Source organism: Gymnoscopelus braueri, assembly GCF_963280865.1.
Source record: "Gymnoscopelus braueri genome assembly, chromosome: 2".
NCBI lineage: Eukaryota > Metazoa > Chordata > Actinopteri > Myctophiformes > Myctophidae > Gymnoscopelus > Gymnoscopelus braueri.
In genome coordinates this window covers 54,176,627-54,199,126 of record NC_137604.1, presented here as the reverse complement: position 1 = coordinate 54,199,126, position 22,500 = coordinate 54,176,627, and the positions used below count along the sequence as shown (strand labels likewise).

Genomic DNA, 22,500 nt, shown 5'->3' with positions numbered 1-22,500 from the left:
CACCCCACTTACCGCTCTACAGCAGTGGTGCTCAAACCTTTTCATGTCAGGGACCCACCAAAATGAAATGTATTTGGCCGCAGACCGGACCCCCATCTGAGAATGTTTTGTTGTTAGTGCTCAAAATTGGTTAAATTCTGGCCCGCCTTTTGGCCACATGTTCTAAGAATTCCCCAAATATTCAACAGCTCATGAGTTTCAAGCAGTACTACTACAGAGGTCTAAACATATCAATGGAAGAGTAGGGAGATTGATTGTTTGAAAACTTTATTAGTCAGAAATGTAAACAGCACATGGTACTGTACAGTCAGACGTTAAAGCTAAAAGGATAAGATAAAAAAAAGTCCTGGGGACTTGTTTCCATTGTGGTCCTATGTATTCAATTCATCAACACAGCATTAAAACACCATAAAACATGTCATCAACAAATCCAAACACTATTATGTACAAAAGTGATTTCCCTCCCCTTTTGGTCTCCTGATAGATGTTTTTTCAGGCCAATTTAGAAAGAAACCAGTGTTAACACGTCCTTTTAATAGATTAGATTGTGTCAGGGCATTCCACATTTTGGTGGCAGAGAGACAACCTCCAATCACTGCAGAATGCAATAATTATATTGTATTAACATACTCTCTAACCATACAAATTGGTTAAAATAATGTTTTTTATGCTTTTTATGCAATTTCTGGATTTTGCAGTTGTATCTCCAGCAGACTTGGCAGTGTCTGTGTGGTGTGGTCTGTTTGTCCCCTGCTACATTGTGGGCATGAAATCAGCTTCTTTACAGTGTCATTGAGGTCAGATGAAATGAAACTGCTATACGAGATCATCACAGTCAAAGTTTTACTGTTGTGGCTGCTTTTTTATAAGCGACTTTGGGCTTGTTTTTCTGTAAAGTTGCTTGTAAATATTGGTATTTGCGGGGGGGTTTTTGGCTTGTTTCTAAAGTGTAGTTGCTTGTTTGGGCTTGCTTCCAAATGTTTTGATTATTGTGTTGACATTTTTACCATTGAGTTACTAGAGCTGGGACTGCTTGCTCAGGGGAGAAATTGTAATCTTGACCATCAGGTCAAAATTCGTGTCAGATCCTGTGTCTAGGTGGGACATAGAATTGTAGACCTTTGACACGATTTAAATGTCTCGATAGAAGATCAGGGTGACAAAATACAACCACCCCAATTGTATAAGTTGTATTGTATTAACGAAAGAAGCTGAAGGCTAATTTGACCTTTGGGATACATAAATAAGTCGGTTTGTCCAAAAACATAGTTACTGCACTTTGGCTTCGTAGGACATGTCATCGTTTTCAAAGTCACACCAACCAAAAAGAGCGTGAGTGGAGAGAGTTGAAAGTACCTTAACCCATTCAATCCGGGAACGCATCTCTGTCATTTTAGATTTCTTTGACTATTCAAAAATAGCAGATATACTAAGAGCTTGTAGATCTGCAATTTTTTTATAACCGTGAAATTTTGTGAAAATCTTTGATTATATATTTTTTAAAGTGAACATTTGTAACTCAAATCTTTGCTTCTGGGGGGTCCCTGCTTGGAATATTTTACAAATGTTTGCATTAAAAGATATATTTTCAAAGATTTGCACAAATCTTCAAGAAAAAATAGCAGATCTACAAGCTCATAGAGCGGCACTCGGTGCCGCGCTATGAGCTTGTATATCTGCTATTTTTTAATAGCCAAATAAATAAAAAATTACATAGATACGTTTCACTGCGACCGGGGGTTGAAAAAATACCGTGGTCCTGTGTCAAACAGGACAGAGAGTCCTTATAGGGCGACATCTGATCTCCATTTACATGATGCAGGATTATTTGTATCAGCAAGTTAAATGTGTACAAATTGGTCTCGGTGCGTTAGTGCGGGGACAGATCGTACAACTTACGCAGTATAAGTGCAACGCTGACGCAGTTCAAGGACAACAGAAGCTCACAGATCCCAGTGAAAAAAAGGGGGGGAAAGCGTTAAGTGCATTTGACATTCACGCACTTTCAATTTAATCCAAATCTGCAGCAAATCTAGGGAAAGGCTGGAAAAGATTGATTTGGATGCAGATAATATTCTATTTTTGTGTTTTGTGGTGCTGACCCCTCATGTGATGTTTCGGCTGTCATTCGAGATATTTAAATCCTAAGATATCCCATCTGTCACCAGTGGACACTGCATGTGTGGCGTTGAGCAAAGCAAAAAACATTGCAGATTTTTTTTTTGTGTAAATCCAAGCCTCAGAGTCAGCAGACATGCTTACAGCGCAGCACTGCAATATCTTCTGACGCAATAAACAATATGTAACTATAGATGTTTTACTGCAGCGGTTCTCAACCAGTGGTCCTTGAGGGGGTTCCAGCCAGGTGGTCCCCAGCTAAATGATGGTGTTGGTAACCAAATGGATCCTTATAGATCTTTAACTCTTGAGAGTGTAAGATTTTACGCTCTCAAGGGTTTAATTATTGTTAAACTGCATTACTTAATTTCTACATAATTAGAGAATGTAGAAGAATTGTTATTTTGATCATCGTTTGCCTGTTATCATCTCTCCTATTGGTACCAACATCAATACAGCATGGAATTGTGGACAAAATCATATCCAACAATAAATATTCGAAGTTTTAGGTCTAAGAGGCTAAATCTCATCAAATGGTGATCTGTGGCTCAAATGCCAAATAAATAATGGACCTTGATATGAAAAAGGTTGAAAACCACTGTTTTACTGTATAATGTCAAGATTTGGGGGGTTGATGTAAGGGTCGGGATTGAGTTTTTCCTCTCCTCTCCTCTCCTCTCCTCTCCTCTCCTCTCCTCTCCTCTCCTCTCCTCTCCTCTCCTCTCCTCTCCTCTCCTCTCCTCTCTGCTCCTCCTCTCCTCTCCTCTCCTCTCCTCTCCTCTCCTCTCCTCTCCTCTCCTCTCCCTCTCCCTCTCCAGACCCTATAGCCAGGGTTAGGGCCAGGTATTGATTTGATCATGGATAGGGCTTAGAGCAGTGCCCTGGCTGTTCTAACACCACGTTCAATTATTCATCCTCATCCAGAGCTATATATAGGTGTGGTCTGATGATGGTCACAAGAAGACCCAAGTCTTCAAACCCTCCATGTGCCTTCCCCACCCCCCTCTGTTCTCATTCTCTGCCTCTCCTCTCTATACTCCACCCTTCCCTCAAGCCGGAGTTAAGGTCCTTACACACTGGGGGCGATTTTTTCATCCGAATAATACGTTAAAAAAAAAACGTATAAAGTCAATGCAAGCTTTCACATCAACGACAAAGTTTCGCGGAGCAGAAATGCGGCTCTTATTTTTTCGCACCGCAGTTGAATTTTGCGGACATTGGCTGGCGACTGCTACACGTCTGACCAATCAAAATGGAAGGCCAGGGGTCTTAGAAAGGGGGTCCGATCTACACGCTGCGACGTGTTGTCAACTTGTAGATCTGCTATTTTTGGTGAAGAAGTTTGATGTAGTCGCCCCCGATGTGTAAGGACCTTTTGACTTCAGAATCAGTTTCATTGTTACTTCCATACACACTGGGCATATACATGGGAGCAAAATACCGTTCTCCGCAACTCATGGTGCTTGTCACTTTTAAAAACAACAGACACATTAAAAAGAGGCAAATTAAGGCATTAAAAACAGTAAATAGTAGTGATAGAGAGCAGACAACAAACATTGGTAAAAAGAAAAAGAAAAGTGCTGATGCATTAAATGTGCAATATAGTGTAGACACAGTACTATTCAACTCAAGATGTTGGTTTGGGTTTTGGGGGTAGTACTGTATATGGCGAGTGTTCAGGGTTCTGATGGTTTGGGGGGAAGAACCTGTTGGACAGCCTGCTGGTGCTTCCCCCCCGATGTTTTTGAACCTCCTACCAGATGGCAGGAGGAGTTTAATCCATTAAGAACAGGAAAGCATGGCTATTCAAAAATAGCAGATATACAAGCTCGTAGATCTGCTTTTTTTTTGTTTTATCGTGAAAATGTGTGCAAATCTTTGAATATATATTTTTTAAAGCAAACATTTGTAACTCAAATCTTTGCTCCCTGGAACAAAACATTTTGAGATGGGGGTCCGCAGCCAAATACATATATATATATTTTTTTTAAATCCTAACAGTATGTTGCTATATCAGTGGTGCTCCAACTTTTCCATGTCAAGGACCCCCAAAATGATACTGTATGTATTTGGCCGCGGATCCCCAGAAGCACAGATCATTCAAAAATGTTTGCTTTAAAACATAAATAAATATATTCAAAGATTTGCACGCATTTTTCACAATTTTTCAAAAAACAGCTGATCTACAAGCTCATAGCTCATATGAGCTTTTATATCTGCTATTTTTTGGACTGCCAAAGAAATCTTAAAATGACACAGATGTGTTCCCGGTCTTAATGGATCAAAGAGATGCGGATGGATGCGGATGAACGTGTCCAGCATCAACTTATTTTCTGTGACCGGCCACACACCTAAGTATAAATCAGGTCCCTTCTTCCTCCCTCTCCCCAATCTCTGGTACAATCAGCCGGGCTTCTGTCTCCCCCCCCCCCCCCCCTACTGGCGGGAGTGATTTGTCCAGCCGTGTCAACTTCCTCTCTAGGGGAACTGGCTCTTCCGTTCCAGTCCTTCCACATGGCCATGTGGTCTGGGTCCTGACACCTCTGTGGTCTCGGTCTGGACTTGATTGGACTATACTGCAGGTGGTCATAAATACAGCACACATTCCTTGCGTGTGTGTGTGTGTGTGTGTGTGTGTGTGTGTGTGTGTGTGTGTGTGTGTGTGTGTGTGTGTGTGTGTGTGTGTGTGTGTGTGTGTGTGTGTGTGTGTGTGTGTGTGTGTGTGTGTGTGTGTGTGTGTGTGTGTGTGTGTTCATTGTGTTCTTAAAATATATTTCTGAGATGCCCCTCCCCCCGGCCCAATACTTACTTGTATGACAAAGTAGGGCATTAAAGGGATAGTTCACTTTTTTCCTATCGATTAGTCACCCCATGGAGACTTGAATTCATGGATATTTTGTCACATTCCTAAGCCAATCATTTGATGACCGGCGGTCAGCTGGTCATCAAATGCGACAAAACAATCGATAGAGAAAAAAAAGAAGGAAAAAATCGGAATAAAATGAAATTTTGTCCAATTTGTATGGTAGAGTATGTTAATACAAAATAACTTATACAATTGGGGTGGTTGTATTTTGTCTCCTTGCTCTTCTATTGAGACATTTAGATCGTGTCAAAGGTCATGTCTCACCTAGACACAGGATCTGACAGGAATTTGGACCTGATGGTCAAGATTCAATTTATCCCCTGAGCAAGCAGGCAGGCTCTAGTAGCTCAATGGTAAAAAACATTTCAGCACTTTTCAGGAAACCAGGTTCAAAGTTACGTAGTGCAGCTTTAATTTACGTAGTGCAGCTTTAATTTAGATGAAATATTGGAGATACAAGGTTTTCTGCCCGACAGTGACGATTTATTACTGGCGAAAACATCCCTGGATAAACGCCTTAAACGAGGCAAACTGAACAGAAACCATGTGTTTGATGTGAATACTCTAATAATGGCTGTTGTTAGCATGTTGTCTTGTGATTCTCTCCACGCTTGTAGTATGTGTGTGTGTGCGTGTGTGTGTGTGTGTGTGTGTGTGTGCGTGTGTGTGTGTGTGTGTGTGTGTGTGCGCGCGCGTGTGTGTGTGTGTGTGTGTGTGTGTGTGCGTGTGTGTGTGTGTGTGTGGGGGTGATTACATGTACTGGATGTGTGAGTTGCTTCATTTCAGGACTAATGACAGTTCTTATGGCTGTGTTGGACTGTGTTGCTAAACTGTGCAGTGAAACAAAGTGAGGCTTGGCTCTGTTCTTCGCTGCTGGTGGATTCTGTGAAGCTGCTTTCATACTGTGAGCATTTCCCTGTGGACGTGCTTTTTGGACCTATGAGGTTTCCATCCGACAGAGACGATATATGTCTTTGTATAGGCCATCAATGAATCGACACGAAACGGAAAAAAATTACAATCAAATAAATGGATTTGTCTGATTTACACCTTCACCATGTATTATACTTCATTGTACTATGGTGGCGTACAAAAATCTACACTCCGAACGTGTCACATTGCGACGTGTTTTGAGCTTGTAGATCCGCTATTTTCCGCTAATCGAGGGAAAGGTTTTTAAATTATAATGATATTGATTTGAAGTCGCCCAGATACACACTAAACCATGTGTATCTGTGTATGTCTGTGTGTATGTGTGCTGTGAATGTGTGTGTGTACAGTACAGACACACACACACACACTCACACACACATATATGGAGCCTAAATATCTGTTACTGTTAACAGACTGTTACTTTTCAAGATTCGAATTAAAAAAGCAAATCAAAAATAGCAGATCCGCAAGCTCGAAACGTGGCGCGAAGCTACTTTTGATACTGTCGTGTGACACTGTAGTATGACCAAGTTGGCCGTTAATTTACGGGGGGGAAAAAACACAAAAATAATTTGGAGATGGGTGGTTTCTGCCCGACAACAGCGACATACATAACGTTATCTTCTCATGCCATCCTACTATGTCATGTTGGTGCTTTTGGGCTCACACACACTGTGTTCATATAGTGACCTACATTCCACAGCTTTTTTGCCTGTGGCCGGGGAGACTTTGTCGCCATTATCTATCTCATCTGTCCAATCATATCCCTGGTCTCATCTTCCTTCCGTCCAATCGCATTCCTCGCTTCGCTTTCCGCTGGCTGCTGTTGCGGATGAATTTTGTGGTACGCTGTTCCTTTAATTTAAATAATACAAAAAAGAAAAATCCCCTCATCCCGTGGCCCAAATAGCGCATGCAGAGGGCCCTTGTAACTTTGACATTAAACGAACGCTGATATTTCCCTCGTTGCGGTGCGGCTGCACCCTAATTATTTCTCCTCACGGGTTGAAAGAAACAGACACATTTCTGTGCATCCTCTTCATGCATGTTGGGAGTGGATGGGGAGAGGAAAAAATGGAAGCTTTTGAAAATTCTTTGAAGCTACCGTTTTTAGTTATCAAAGCTGCCTTTGTAGGAAGCATGAATTTTGCATGCGCAGGTTTAAGGGAACTTTATGTGGCATGATGCGTTTGTGTGTGTGTGTGTGTGTGCACACACATGCGTGTGTGTGAGAGTACAATATCTGGTTATTCCTTTTTCTCTGTTTTTTCAGTCTCCCGCAGTGCTGCTGATTTGAAGAAGGCTAGTGAGTAGAGTGATACATATAGTAGCTGATTGTTTATTTTTTTGGTCTTCCTGCAGAAGAAATCACTAAGCTATAGAGTGTCTAGGTACAGTATAGAATCTAAAATTGGAATGGGCTTTGGCAGCCTTAAAGATCTGGTTAATTCGACTATCTGGTGTTTCGACTATCCTTTTCATTTGATCACAGTTGATCACAGAGTAGATTGTGTTAGTGTTTATGCGTGTGTGCGTGCGTGCGTGTGTGCTCATGCGTGTATGTATGTACTTTTTACTTTTATTACTACACAAGTGAGAGCTAGATGTCCCCACAAGTATAGAAGAATTTGAGAAATAGACGTTGTGCGGACAATCTGTCTGGTCCTCACAAGAGAATGGTTGTTTCAAAGATGTTTTAGAGTTAGGCTTACGATTAAAGAAAAGATTCAGGGTTAGGGTTAGGCTTAGGCGTTTAGAGCATTGGTTCTCAAAGTGGGGTCCGGGGACCCCCAGGGTGTAGTGTCACAAACATTTTAACCACTTTAACCATATTTTATACTTATTTGGCACAACATATTTTTGAGATGGGGGGTCAGCAGCAGCCAAATACATATGATTTTGGGGGTCCTTGACATGAAAAAGTTTGAGAACCACTGGTTTAGAAGTTAGGGTTAGGGTTAGGGTCAGGCGTTTATAAGTTAGGTTTAGGGGCGGGAGTTATTGCCTGATTTAGACTTGATGCGACCGTGTCACACACTACCAAGTTAGGTTAAAAAAGGTACAAGTGCCATTCATAAAATTGCTGCCCTAAAATGTATATAGTAACACATGCGTGTGCGTGCGTGCGTGCGTGCGTGTGTGTCTAGATTGCGGTAACAATTGACAGTTTGACACACATTACACATGAAATGAAGATGGCTGTGTTTGTGACTCCCTCTGATTCATGTGGATGTCTTTTAGATGAGAAGTGCTGGGGAAATGTCTTTATAAATTCTCATTGTTGTCTTTGAGTAGAGTGCACTTTGATGCAGCAGTCAGTCAGTCACCACTGATTAGATGTGTTTCATCAGCCAACACACACCTGGGTGATCTCTCTCTGGCTTCCCATCCACCCCATGATCTGATGACTCATTATAGGGGAGCAACAGTCAATCGAACTAATTGATTTATTTGATTACTTAAAAAATCCTTGATAATTTATAATTTATAATCTATCCCTATTTGGGCATGTTCATTGTAGGCCAATAGCTTCAAAAATGTTTTAAATGTTTCATAAACAGTAAAAATAGCAGATCGACAAGCTCACACAATGTGATGCGTTGTGAGCTTGTAGATCTGCTATTTTAACTATTTTTGCATGACACCGACGAAGTATAATATAACACTTATAGTGGTTAATCGATTTGCTGATATATATAAAAGAATGTCAAAATATTACCAAAAATATGGGCTTCTCGATTATTTGACTTCATCATGTCACTACTGCCCACTAGTATTACATTTCAACCTGAGGCCCCTGACCCTAGCGTCCCGTTTCTGGGCATGTCATAATAGGCGAAAGTTCACAGCTTCTCTGTGAGAGATTTGGTGTAGATGGAAAAAAGGAGTGGGCCCAGCCAGCATAGACCCCTGGGGGGTAACCCGGACAACAAAGTGTATAGGGTTTGAGAGCTTAATGTGGGTGTACTTAATGTGTGTTTTTCCAACGGCCTGGAACAAGCTCCCATTACATATAAGACAGGCAACGACCACAGATAGCTTTAAAAGCAAGCTCAAGACCCACTGTTTTACTCTTGCTTTTAGTGGTTCCCTGTAAATGTAGATTTTACTATATCTTTCAATAGGTAGAGTCTGTGTGGTTCCTTATTGAAGTGTGTATCTAAATAGGTGACAGGTAGTCTGTGTGGTTCTGGAATCCTTCTAAAGTGATTTAGTGATGTTTTGTTCCAGCTATTTTTTTGTATTGTTTTATTTTTGATCTTGCCTCCTTTTAATTTGTTCTTGATCATGTTTTTATCTTGTTTAATCTTCTGTTACATCTAACAGAGTATCTACATCTTGAGATTTTGTTTTATTTGTTGTAGCTCCATGATTACAGTCCAATAATCATATTGTTGCTGTCAGGCACAAACCTCTTATCTCCTCCATATTCTAACTGTTTGTGTGTGTCCCCCCCCCCCCCCCCGTAAATTAACGCCCTACTTGATCATACTTCAGTGTCACACTAAAGTATCAAAAGTAGCAGATCCACAAGCTCAAAACGCGACACGAAGCGACGCGTTTCGAGCTTGAAGATCTGCTACCTTTTGATGCTTTTGAATTTTGGATATATGAGGTTTCCCGCCGACAGAGACGATATAGTATCTGCCACGCACACACACACACACACACACACACACACACACACATGCACGGACACTAACTCTAATCCATTGGTTCTCAAAGTTTTATTTATTTATTATAAATTAATCTTTTGGGGGTCCCTGGCACAAAACATTTTCAGATGGGGGTCCGTGGCCAAACATATATCAATTTGGGGGTCCTTGGCACGAAAAAAGTTTGAGAACCACTGCCCTAATCCATCCTCCCCAAATATTAGCCCTATAGTCAGGGATGGCTATCGCTCAGTGGTGTAAAATAACTAAGTACAGTATAATTCAGTATAATTTGCCAGAATCCTGTATAAATCATATTACCGTTGTGAAAATAAAAGTCGAGCAGCTAAAGCAGGTACTTCCATGTAGACAGAAATACCATTACAAGACTCATTTCCATTTCACGAAATACTCAAGTACTATAAAGTACACTTTTGAGGAATTTTTACTTTACTGGAGTATTTCCCATTTTCAATACTTATACTTTTACCCACTACAATTATTTGAAAACTTTAGTTACTTTGCAGATATAAATTATTATATTATAAAACATACATTAACTACTTTAGCCCTATTTCATACATAGGCTACATAGGCTATTTGAAAATAGCAGATCTACAAGTTCACAACGAGTCACATCGCAACACGTTGTGAGCTTGTAGATCGGCTATTTTCAAACATTTTAGTACTTTTACTTTTGGTACTTTACTTTTAGTATTATCTTGATGTCAATACTTTTGTTCTTTTACTCAAGTAAAATTTTGAACACAGGCCTTTTACTTGTAACAGAGTACTTCTACCTTGTGGTATTGATACTTTTACTTAAGTATTAAATGTCACTTTTTCCACCACTGCTATCGCTACGACTCCTGGCATGCTATGCTAGCAGCCAGTTGTCATGCTAAGCAGCTAATCCACAGAGCCAGGCTTTTGGCGGACGCCCAGCCGTCTATTGGCCTCTCAACGGCTACCCAACACATAGCACTCATCCAGCAGCACCCAGTCAGCAGCACTACTTAACACCCGGCCAACTCTCAAACCCAGCTGCCAAGCTCTTCCAGTTTGAAGTGCTATCGATCTGAGCTCCACTTTTTTTCCCTTTCGACATTACAGGAGGTCTCAGCTAGGCATTCCCCAGCCAAGCTGTTGCACAGCAATTAAGTGGCACAGTGCGTGTGTGTGTGTGTGTGTGTGTGTGTGTGTGTGTGTGTGTGTGTGTGTGTGTGTGTGTGTGTGTGTGTGTGTGTGTGTGTGTGTGTGTGTGTGTGTGTGTGTGTGTGTGAGACTGTGTGTGTGTGTGTGTGTGTGTGTGTGTGTGTGTGTGTGTGTGTGTGTGTTTGTTCCATCTGCAGCTTGTCATAGCATTGGCTTTGTTAGAAATGAAAGGACAATAATCTTTATTAATCTGATAGTTTCAGAATTTACACGCCACAGCATCGGACCAGCATCAGGCTGCGAAAACAATGTTATTGAGCGAGCAAACACAATCAAACCTATTCCGTACAGTATGTGTTTGTTTTGATAATTTTTTCTTTGGAAATGTTATATCAGACTCAGAGAATACTTTTATAGCATTTTTTAAAAACGTGTTAGCATTGTCATAACACTGGATGAATGTATGCAAAATACAGTTTTAGTTAGTGCCTTCAGTTGTGGAATTCAATCATTTTATTGGCCTCAAACCATTGTTATTTACCTGCTCCTCCACCACTCCCTCGCTCACCTGCTTTTTTCAATCGCATTTCTGCACTGTTGCCAGATTTTGTGCGAGAAATAAGCAGCCAGGTCTATGACAACAAGCCCAAAAGAAGCGACTAGGCCACATGAGCACTTATATAACAACAACCTATATACATCCGCTATTTGAAAATGGCAGATCTACAAGCTCACAACGTGTCACATTCGCGACACGTTGTGAGATTGTAGATCTGCTATTTTCAAAAAGATCTTGACAAGAAAAAGTGAAATAATATTTGGAATATATTTGGAAACTTTAGATGGGGGTCTGCAGAGAAATACATTAATTTGTGGCGTCCTTGACATGCAAATGTTTGAGAACTGCTTAAACAATAATAGAAAAATTGGAAACAAGCCCAAATGACTACACTTTAAAACCACGGCCCCCCCCAAAAAAACGCAACCCACAAATAACAATATTTAGAAGCAACTTTAAGCGAAAAACAATCCCAAAGTCGATTATAATAAGCAGACATGGCAACACAGTCTGTCTGTCTGTCTGTCTGTCTGTCTGTCTGTCTGTCTGTCTGTCTGTCCAACCTTCACCCCCCCCACAGAGCAGCCAGCAGGACCATGCTCCTCGTGGCCGCTGAGCTGCTAGAGGGGTTTTAGGATGGCAGCGCTGGGAGAGGAGAGGAGAGGAGAGGAGAGGAGAGGAGAGGAGAGGAGAGGAGAGGAGAGGAGAGGAGAGGAGAGGAGAGGAGACTGGTGGTGATGGTGGGAGGGGGGGGGGTGTTCGCGGTTCGTTTTTTCCAGCTGGGAAAAAAAACTGCTAGATGTATTCAGTGTTTCTCTCTATATGTCGTTGCCAGGCAACAGCCAAGCTGGGGGTATTTACAGATAATAAAAAAGTGAGTGACATTAGCTAGTGGCGTTATTAGCTAAAGCACCCATTTGCTCTTGAAGAGTTGAAAAGAAAAGTGACTGCATGCGTGTGAGTTTTGAGTGCGTGATTGATTGGCAACGTGTCCGACTGATTGTGTGTGTGTGCGTACTGCGTACGTATGTGTGTGTTTGTATGTATGTGTGTGTATGTGTGTGCATATGTGCAGAAGGCTGTTTCATATTGAGCACAAGGTCTTTTATTGTATTGAAGGCACCATATATCGTTCTCTTCCCGCATTTCTGAACCCTTACACACCAAGCACTGAAGTCAACCTGTTTTTTCTGTCTCCTTTTCTGCAGGTTTTGAAAGCATCCTGGAAGGCTTGTTTGGGCCAGGACTAGTCAAAGATATCACCTTATTTCAAGGTAAGCGATGAGCATATACTGTATATATACATGCTGTTACACCACTGGTTCTCAAACTTCTTCATGTCAAGGACCCTCCCCCAAAATTGATATGTATTTGGCTGCGGACACCCCCCCCCCCCACCCCATCTCAAAACATTTTTGTACCAGGGACCTCCTCCAGAAGCAAACATTTGAGTTAAAAATGTTTAAAAAATTAAAATAATTATATATTCAAAGATTTGCTAAATTGTTCACAAATAGCAGATCTACAAGCTCATAGTGCTATGAGCTTGTATATCTGCTATTTTTTCAAAGGACCGCACTTTGAGAACCAGTCCTGTATAGAACTAGATCATGTAACTTGCAGAGCAGACCGCTTGCAAGGAGGCAGCTTGTTCATACAATGGCGTATTGTTTTTTATCACTTCACCGTAGGCTATGTGAAAAGTGTCCATTAGCGTAACAATTATCGTTCAGCAAACGATCGGCCAGTCCGGCGGCTGTGATCCGAGTCCGATGATGATGATGATGACACCTCACCACCTCACTCACCTACCCCCTGGTAGTTTGGTGACATTATAAGAAGAAATAGGAAGTGGGCGTGGCCTGCGTGCGGAGGTTGACCGGCATTCAGTGTGAAAAGATAATGAGTTCTTCCTTGCTTTCCGAGAGAGAGAGAGAGAGAGAGAGAGAGAGAGAGAGAGAGAGAGAGAGAGAGAGAGAGAGAGAGAGAGAGAGAGAGAGAGAGAGAGAGACTGGTTTTTGGTGAGAAGACGTGTCCACCTCCGTAATGTTTAGTCAGTTGTTGTGAAAAGTTAATCAATTCTGGTCGCTTGATAACATCATGGGGCAAAGATATAGTATTATTACAAATAAACATTTTCATGCTAATCCGACAGACAGACAAACAGAATAGGAAAACAACAACTCTGTTGGCAGAGGAAACAGATGGAATGGGATGAGATTAGAACATAACTAAAGCTGTAACTATCCATTATTTGTATAACTTTTTTGGGATTAATCAAATAATCGAGAAGCACATTTTAAAATATTTTCATATTTTTTTATATCAACAAATCGATTGACCATTTAAGCGTTATTTTATACTTTGTGTTTTTGTCACACAACGATGTCGTGGGGAAATAGTGAAAATAGCCAATCTACAAGCTCACAGCGTCTCGCATCGCAACTCGTTGAGAGCTTGTAGAACGGCTATTTTCACTGTTTTCGAGAAGAAAACAAATCTGAATCTTTTCGCCTGGAACGGCATGCCCCAAAATAGGGTTCAATTATGATTCATTATCTTATTGAATTATCAATAATGTTGTATAATCGATTAAATTGATTAGTTTGATTAACTGTTGCACCCTTAAACATACAGCCTCCCCTACCCTCCAACACAATAAGACTTTAAATCTTTGCTGTTGGGCAGAAACCTCTTATCTCCATATTTTATTTTGTGTTTTTAACTAAATTAACACCCTACTTGATCATACTACAGTGTCACTCAAATGTATCAAAAATAGCAGATCAGCAAGCTCAAAGCACGGCGCAAGGCGCTTCGAGCTTTACAATCTGATATTTTTGCTTCATGTCATAAATAATGACATGAATTGCCATTATTTATTTTCTTAATAGTCAGTGTGCCATAATAACAACATGTAATTATGACACCACGTCAAAATAAAATATTTACTAATGATTTTAAGAAACCTTTTTTTTTCTTTTCCTTCTGCTTTGAAATAATTTCTTTCACTTCAGGACATTGTAATGATCATTAGACTCAGAGAAATAACCCACCTATCTGCCAGACTCCCTCCCCAGTCAGATTTCAGAGTTTGAATGAATGTAGAATTATGTGCAGGATGCAATTTTTATCCTGCACATAGGGGTCTTAATTTAAATACTACATTTTTGTTTTAATATTTTATATTAAACCAAATATCCTCTCTCACACACTTACTGTATGCCAGTGTGCCAGTGATTACCCTCCACTGTGCCGATGTTGGCACCAGTGCCTAAGGTTGCCTACCCCTACTGTAAAGTAACAGTTTTGGACAGAATGAGGTTTCCACCCGACAGAGAAATATACGAACATCTGATAGTAAAATAAATCAAGTTATATAAATGTCAAATTATGGCTTAGAATGTGATTGAATAGAATTAATATAAAAGAAGATCTTAACATCAAATCTAAAACTCAATCATAATTTAAATAGTCATAGTCTTATGTCTCTCTCTCTCTCTCTCTCTCTCTCTCTCTCTCTCTCTCTCTCTCTCTCTCTCTCTCTCTCAATGTATAGAGAAATGAGGTCAAAATGGCCTCCTGGAGTCATGTGACCCAACCCCCACCCAACTTCAGGCATTTTTAGAATTTTTCAGGCGCGTCTTTTTCACTTATATGTCATGTGCAACAGCACACATACACACACACACACACACACACACACACACACACACACACACACACACACACACACACACACACACACACACACACACACACACACACACACACGCACACGCACACAGAGAGAGAGAGAGAGAGAGCTGAGAATGCACACACCACTATTGACTCACATACTGACCTACAGATACAAATATACTGTGCATGTCACCTTGCTTGGACTTACAGTATGGGTCCTGGTGCACGCACGCCCCCCCAGCCACAAAGCGAGCGCCAAGCGCACACGCTCTGTTGCGCCGAGAGTGAGTGAGTGCGGGAGGGCGGACGGACGGGGGGGTCATGTTAGCGCTCGGATTGGAGCTAATTGGCCGCCTTCCTGGGGATCTAGTAAGTGGCACAACCACGGGGTTCAAGCACGCCTCACCTTTAGCCTTTTTAAAATACGACATTGGGAGAGGCAGCGAGAGAGAGAGAGAGAGAACGAGAGACCTGTACCCACCACAACGCCACATGGAGGGAGAGAGACCATTGGTCAGTCTGTGTCGTTGTGAGGTTTTGATTGGACTGAGTCACGGGTCTGTACCGAAAGACTCAGTATGTGATCACGCACGCACGCACGCGTGTACGCACGCATATATGCACGCGTGTACGCACGCGTGTACGCACGTACACGTGTGCGCACGCACACATGCACGCACACGTATATGCACGCAGGCATGCACGCACGCACGTGCACGCATGCATGCGTGTACGCACGCGAGGACGCACACACGCACAAACACACAATGCCCGCCTCCTTCAGGTAGACCAGCGGTTTGTGCACTCCATTGTTTGGGCGATTCGATTTTCTGTTTTTGTCCATATCTCTTTATCATCAACGGAGCGTGTCTCTCCCTCTTATGCTTTGTTTCTCTACCTACCTATTTCATGCTCTCCTCTCTCTCCCTCTCTCTCTCCCTCTCTCTCTCCCTCTCTCTCTTCCTCTCTCTCTTCCTCTCTCCCTCTCTCTCTCCCTCTCCTCCCTCTCTCTCTCCCTCTCTCTCTCTGTCTGTCTCTCTCTCTGTCTCTCAATCTCTCTCTCTCTCTCTCTCTCTACTCTCTTTCTCTCTCTCCCTCTCTCTCTCTCTCTGATGTGGGTCGAACGGAGGGTTTTTAAAGAAATATAGCTCCATGGCAACAGCCTAGTCGTAGCCTCAGCCGTACAAAGTGGCTGTGTTGATGCCACTGCCTCTCTCTCTCTCTCTCTCTCTCTCTCTCTCTCTCTCTCTCTCTCTCTCTCTCTCTCTCTCTCTCTCTCTCTCTCTTCCTCTCCAGTGTCTCTCTCCCTCCTCTCTCACCTAAATTAATTGTTTGTTATGAACTAATGTTTTCATGTCACCCACGCCACTCACTGGTACCGTTTCTTTCCTTCTTTCTTTCTTTCTCCGCTCAAAACTCCTCCCTCTCTCTCTCTCTCTCACTCTCTCTCTCTCTCTCTCTCTCTCTCTCTCTCTCTCTCTCTCTCTCTCTCTCTCTCTCTCTCTCTCTCTCTCTCTCTCTCCATCTCCCCCCATCTCTCAGATGAATGGCGTTTCATATTGAACTCATGCAGCAGGCTTAGAGCTAATGACTTCACGCCGTTTCGCCAGCGACACATGCACGGTTGCAGTGTACACCTGTTAAGAAGCGGCAGTGTGGATCCGCGGGGTCGAGACCCTGTGATGCCAACCGTCCGCGGCAGACTCTTAAAGGAGTAGTTCACCCAAAAATGACTTATTTTCTATCAATTACACCACCCCATGAAGTATTGAATTCATGGAGATTTTTTTGTTTTTGTTGCATTCCTAAGCCAATAATTTGATCACCAGCGAAAAGATGCTAATGTATCCGGTTGGAGACAAAAAGGATTCTCCTACTGGAATGGTCATCTTAAAAAAAATCTTCATGAATTCAATGCTGTATGGGGTGTGTAATTGATAGAAATAATAATTTTTTTGGGTGAACTACTCCTTTAACCCGTTAATACCGGAACGCATCTGTGTAACCACTTAAACCACTTATTTTTTGATGGGGTCGGTGGCCAAATACATGTCATTTTGGAGGTCCTTGACATAAAGAAGTTTTAGAACCACTGATATAGTAACATAAGTTTTTCAGAAAACTGTTAGGATTTAGAACACATTTTGTAGAATCGGAACCTCAGGCCTTAATGGGTTAACTCTCATGAAAGCACAACCGAGACACAAAGACTGTGGGAGGGAGACGGGCGAGAGAGACAAGATAGTGAACTGTGTTTATAATATATGATAAAGAAACATCTTGTCTCTGTCGTGCGGAAACCTCTTATATCCATATTCTAACTTTTTGTGTTTTTTTTGGTAAATTAACGCCCTACTTGATCATACTACAGCGTCACATAAAAGCAGCAATAGTATTGATTGATTGATTGAATACTTTATTTAGAATGTTGCATAGAAAAAGCACATGGAAGTACAGTTTACAATACAAGGTCAACTAAAATGGATCGCTCATGAAAGCTTGTGACAAATGACATCCTCACGTACTCAATTCATGGAGACATTAAAAAACAGACAGATAAACACTACTATGCAGAACATCATAATTATAAACAGTTTAAAGGTTGGAAAAACAAAAAATATGTACAGTAAACAGTGTGGATAGGTTAGATAGGTTAGGACTTTTACAGGGGCCAGTTTGGAATTGCAGCCTCCTGAAGATATTTTTTTAGGGCAGTTCTACAATCTACAAGCTCAAAAACGAGGCAGGAAGCGACACGTTTTGAGCTTGTAGATCTGCCAATTTTTTTATTTGAATCCTGAATAGTAACAGTTTTGGACATATGAGGTTTCCACCGACGATATGACGATATGCTTTTCACGCTCCGCGTAGATGCATACACAAAGACACGCGCCACACGCGCTAGCACAGCAACAGCCAGACCCAGGCACTTACAACTGTGATTTTTAAGTATCAATGTTTTGACATTCGTCTTTGTCTGTCTATCAATGGCTACCTGAAAGAAGTCCTTGACAGGGCTAATGTATGCTGTATTTAAACATATGTTCTTGTGCAGACATCAGGGACACTTCTTTACAGCAAGCAAGCAATGAGACAATTAAATCTTATTAGCAAGCTGTACACAAGGACATACACACACACAAGAAATGTATGCATACTTTCATGCATGCATACAGTACATACAACACACACACACACACTGCGCACACACAGCGCACACACAGCGCACACACACACACACACACACACACACACACACACACACACACACACACACACACACACACACACACACACACACACACACACACACACACACACACACACACACACACACACACACACACACACACACACACACAGGCACACACACCATGGCAGTCAGAGGCGGCCCACGCGACAGTTCATTGTCTGTGGGCGATGATGTTATCGTTTCTATATCAATCATCATCATCACATCTCTGTTTAATTGTCCTGTGCTGTGTGTGAATCTGTGAAGTTGTGAAGTCGTGCCTAATTAATCGTCAGATGTAATTACGATGGCCCAGGCGACTGGATTATTTTTTTGCCGTTGTTTTGGATCGTGGGCCGTCACATCTGTCACTCTTCCAGGGTTCTCACGGTCATGATATTACTGGCAATATTTTGAAAAAAAAAAAAAACTGTTTGGAATTAATCAAACCAAACCATACCTGTCGGGGGATATGAGCACCCACGCACACGTCATGGTCCACTTGTTTCACGGATGTGGCAACACCGGCGCTTGTTTTCACGCACATGATTTGGCAACCCGCGAGCCAGCGAACACAAAACGCTAATAAACAGCTGACATTTGGGGAAAGCGAAAAACGGGCTTCTGTATTCCGTGCACATGGTAATGGTCAATGGCTGCGTGCAAATGCAGATTCATTGCTCCAGCCACTGAGGAGAACTGGGCAGAAGAGATTTTGGGCACAGATGCATATACGCACGCACAGAGGCACGCACAGAGCTTTGTAGAATTATAGGATGTTTTGGAATATTATATAATTTCCATCGTTTTTGGCTATTGATTTTTATTCATAAAAAACTGTCCCAAAACATGTCTAGCGAAATACGTGTGGCTTATAATGTATACAGGACGTCACGTGACAAAAAATAATAGATCTACAAGCCAACAACACGTTTCAACGTGATACATTGTTAACTTATAGATCTGTTATTTTTGTCTCGGTGCATCAATAGCACACTGGTGTTATTGCACCATAGGATTGCTACAGGCCTGGAAATGGATTAAAAACACGTTGTGACGTGTTGTGAGCTTGTAGATCTGCTATTTTAAAACATTTTAGTACTTTAACTTTTGGTACTTTAAGTACATTTTGATGCCAATACTTTTGTACTTTTACTCAAGTAACATTTTGAACACAGGCCTTTTACTTGTAACGGAGTATTTTTATATTGTGGTATTGCTACTTTTACTTAAAGGTAGGGTAAGTGATTTACTTTGTTAAAATAAGTGTTAAATAGCTCTATATTCTGACAGTACTCATTGCTATAGAGTGTTTGTTCAGTAAAAGGAGTCTCCATGTCTCTCCAGCTCTTTATTAAACAGAAAATGTATTTTCAGTGCTCTCTCGTGATTGGCTGAAATGTTGTCACCTACCGACTATATTCTGTTTACTAAAGAGCTGGAGAGACCCCTGTGACTGAACAAACGCTCTGTAGCAATGATTACTATCAGAATATAGTAATTTAACCTTTTTAACAAAACAAAAAAGATTGCAAAAAAATATCACTTACCCTAACTTTAAGTAAAATATATACTTCTTCCACCACTGGTGGAACCAAACCCCAGACTACGGTAGAACAGTGAAGTTGCAAGCCTGGTGGTCAAATCTGAGAATGCACTTAAAATGCTACTGCGCGTGCATCTCCCGTTTGAGCGCATGCTCACGACGCGTCACGACCCGTGGAACCAATGGAATGGACCCATGGAACCAATATGGAAGCAATATTTCTTACTTCCGGGTGGTTCAAAACGCCACTGAGCAATTTCATTGAAATTAATAGCTGGGGGCGGGGCAATCCGCCCTCTAGATATATTATAACTCTATGGTGGGAAACCCTGCTGTTCTTCACTTCACCTGACTCTGTGCTCTCCTCACTGGCCTGACTCTGTGCTCTCCTCACTGGCCTGACTCTGTGCTCTCCTCACTGGCCTGACTCTGTGCTCTCCTCTGTTGCAGACTGCGAGCCTGAGGGGGTGTCGGATTGGTCGTTGATGACAACTGTCTCTTCTGCTGCTTACGACGGGAGAAAGTGAAGGTAATTGAACTTGTAGAACTCCCTTTTGTGCATTTTTTTTGTAAATTAACGCCCTACTTGATCATATAGGTGAGTCAAATATGAAAAGATATCACTTAACCCCACAAAAATGTATACAAAAGGTTTTTCAATGGATTCTGGTAGTATTTGTCAGGCTAAATAACATTCTAAAAATGTACCAAAATCTACGTGCCGGAAAGCCGTCATTTTCAAGATGGCTTGAGGAAACAATACTAGAAATTGAAAAACCTTTTGTATCAATTTGTTTGGGGTTAAACCATATATTGACTCACCTAATATCACAGCGTTACACAAAAGCATAAAAAATAGCAGATCTGCAAGCTCAAAACGCTGCGCGAAGCGACGCATATGCAGCTTGCAGATCTGCAATTTTTTCGCAATTTTTGAATTTGTGAATCCTGAATAGTAACAGTTTTAGACATACACTGTATGAGGTTTCCGCCCGACAGAGACGATATATTTTTCGAAACAGAGACCCGGAAAAAAATATTAATAATAAAACACAAACATGCCACAAAGTTGCAGAGTCCAGTACAGATGTTGTGGGTCGGATGACGAATCCCGATTTTGGGTCCAGAGCCAAATTCCGGTCCTACACCACCGGTTACACCGATTTTGCAAGAGAGAGAGAGAAAAACAGGTCCAACCCACTTTTAAAGAAGAGTGAAAAATAAAATAAATCTTCAATTGAAACTTAGATTTGATGAATGTTTCTCGTTTGAGAACATTTAATTTGTAAGCAAACAAATAAAAAAAAAGAAACACTAACGTTTTGGTATAAGTATATGTTGTCTCTGTCGGGTGGAAACCTCCATTATGTCCAAATTCTAAAATCTGTGGCTTCGCGCCGGGCTTTGAGCTTGTAGATCTGCTACTGCTGATGCTTTCGACAGCGACAATATTAAACTTCATTGAAAGAACATTTAACTTTAATTATACACTGACCATGCAAACAAGTAGATATAAAATACACACTTAATTATTGCCAATGTCATCAAAATGCTCACATACTGGGCTGACCTTTCGGCCAAACTGATATATGGGCTGGGATCTACAACAGGGGGTCCGTGACCCCTAGGGGGTCCTCAGAGATACTACAGGGGGGGCACCAAATCTTTGTGACAGGATTTATTTTTCATTAACCACTAGAACCCTAGAATCCCTATTCTGAGGAGACCTTTAGCCAAAAATTGCAGACCTACAAGCTCACAACGCCTTGCGCTGCAAGGCGTTGTGAGCTTTTAGATCGGCTATTCTCGGCAAAGAGCAGACCAAGTACAGAGTGAAAGGTTAAGTTTACTAAGTGCTGACAATTGACATGGTCAAATGTCTGAAAATACACATTAATATGAATCCAACATGCACTGATGATAGTGCTGTCAGACAAGTCTATGAAATGAAATCTATGTAATCTGCAACACAACACTATGTGTGTGTGGTCCCTACTTTATTTTTTCTTAATTCAAGCGTCATCTCTCTCTCAGCTAAGGGGTCCCCTGCTCTACAAAGTCACAATGGAGTTGCTCTCCTCCAAGCAGATGGACTGTGGTTGCTTCTGTAAATCTATTGCTCTACTTCCTCTCTCTCCACCTCTCCTCTCCATCTCTCATTCTTTCGCTCTCTGTCCTTTTTTTGTTTGCCCCCAAAATTGTGGTTTTGTAGTGCTGTGCATATATTTGCATATATTTGTGTATGTATTTGCACATGTACTGTAGTACATCTCGGCTTGTCCAGACACAGTGAATTATGGAGTGTTCATTTAACTCAGACCTGTATAAGGACCATTTTTCACACAAAATGTACACTCTGGGATGTTATTGTTTACCTCTCTCTGAGTCAGTAACCCTCTGCTGTCGAGCATCCTTACCGTGCCTCTCTCGCTCTCTCTCTCCCACCCTCCCTCCTTCTCTGTCTCTCTGTTTTGGTACTTGTTATTTGTGTCAATTCAGCTGTCATGGTCTTGACCCCAATTTAGGTCCTGAAAGCGGCCCATCATAATGATTTGGGTGGGTGGGTGTGGTGGTGTTGGGGAGGGGGGGGGTCGGTTAGTTCAGGGAACAACATAAATTAGCCAGATTCCACTACACAATGCTGCCGGTTTTGCTTTTGCTTTTCCTAGTGTTTTTTATATTTTCGACGATTCAACATACATTTTTTGCTCCACCTGTACTTCACCTTTGCCCACGGACCCGGACCGACCGTGC

General features: G+C 41.7%; 1 protein-coding gene across 1 annotated transcript in view; it reads left to right on the top strand.

Annotated features, from left to right (window-relative positions):
• lcor (ligand dependent nuclear receptor corepressor) overlaps positions 1-22,500 on the top strand; it is a gene marked incomplete at its 5' end in the record, with an annotated part of 92,505 nt that overhangs the window by 51,265 nt on the left and 18,740 nt on the right. Inside the window, 3 exon segments of the mRNA XM_080453032.1 lie at positions 12,496-12,561; positions 20,197-20,226; positions 20,229-20,275. Coding sequence (XP_080309158.1) covers positions 12,496-12,561; positions 20,197-20,226; positions 20,229-20,275 — 143 coding nt within the window.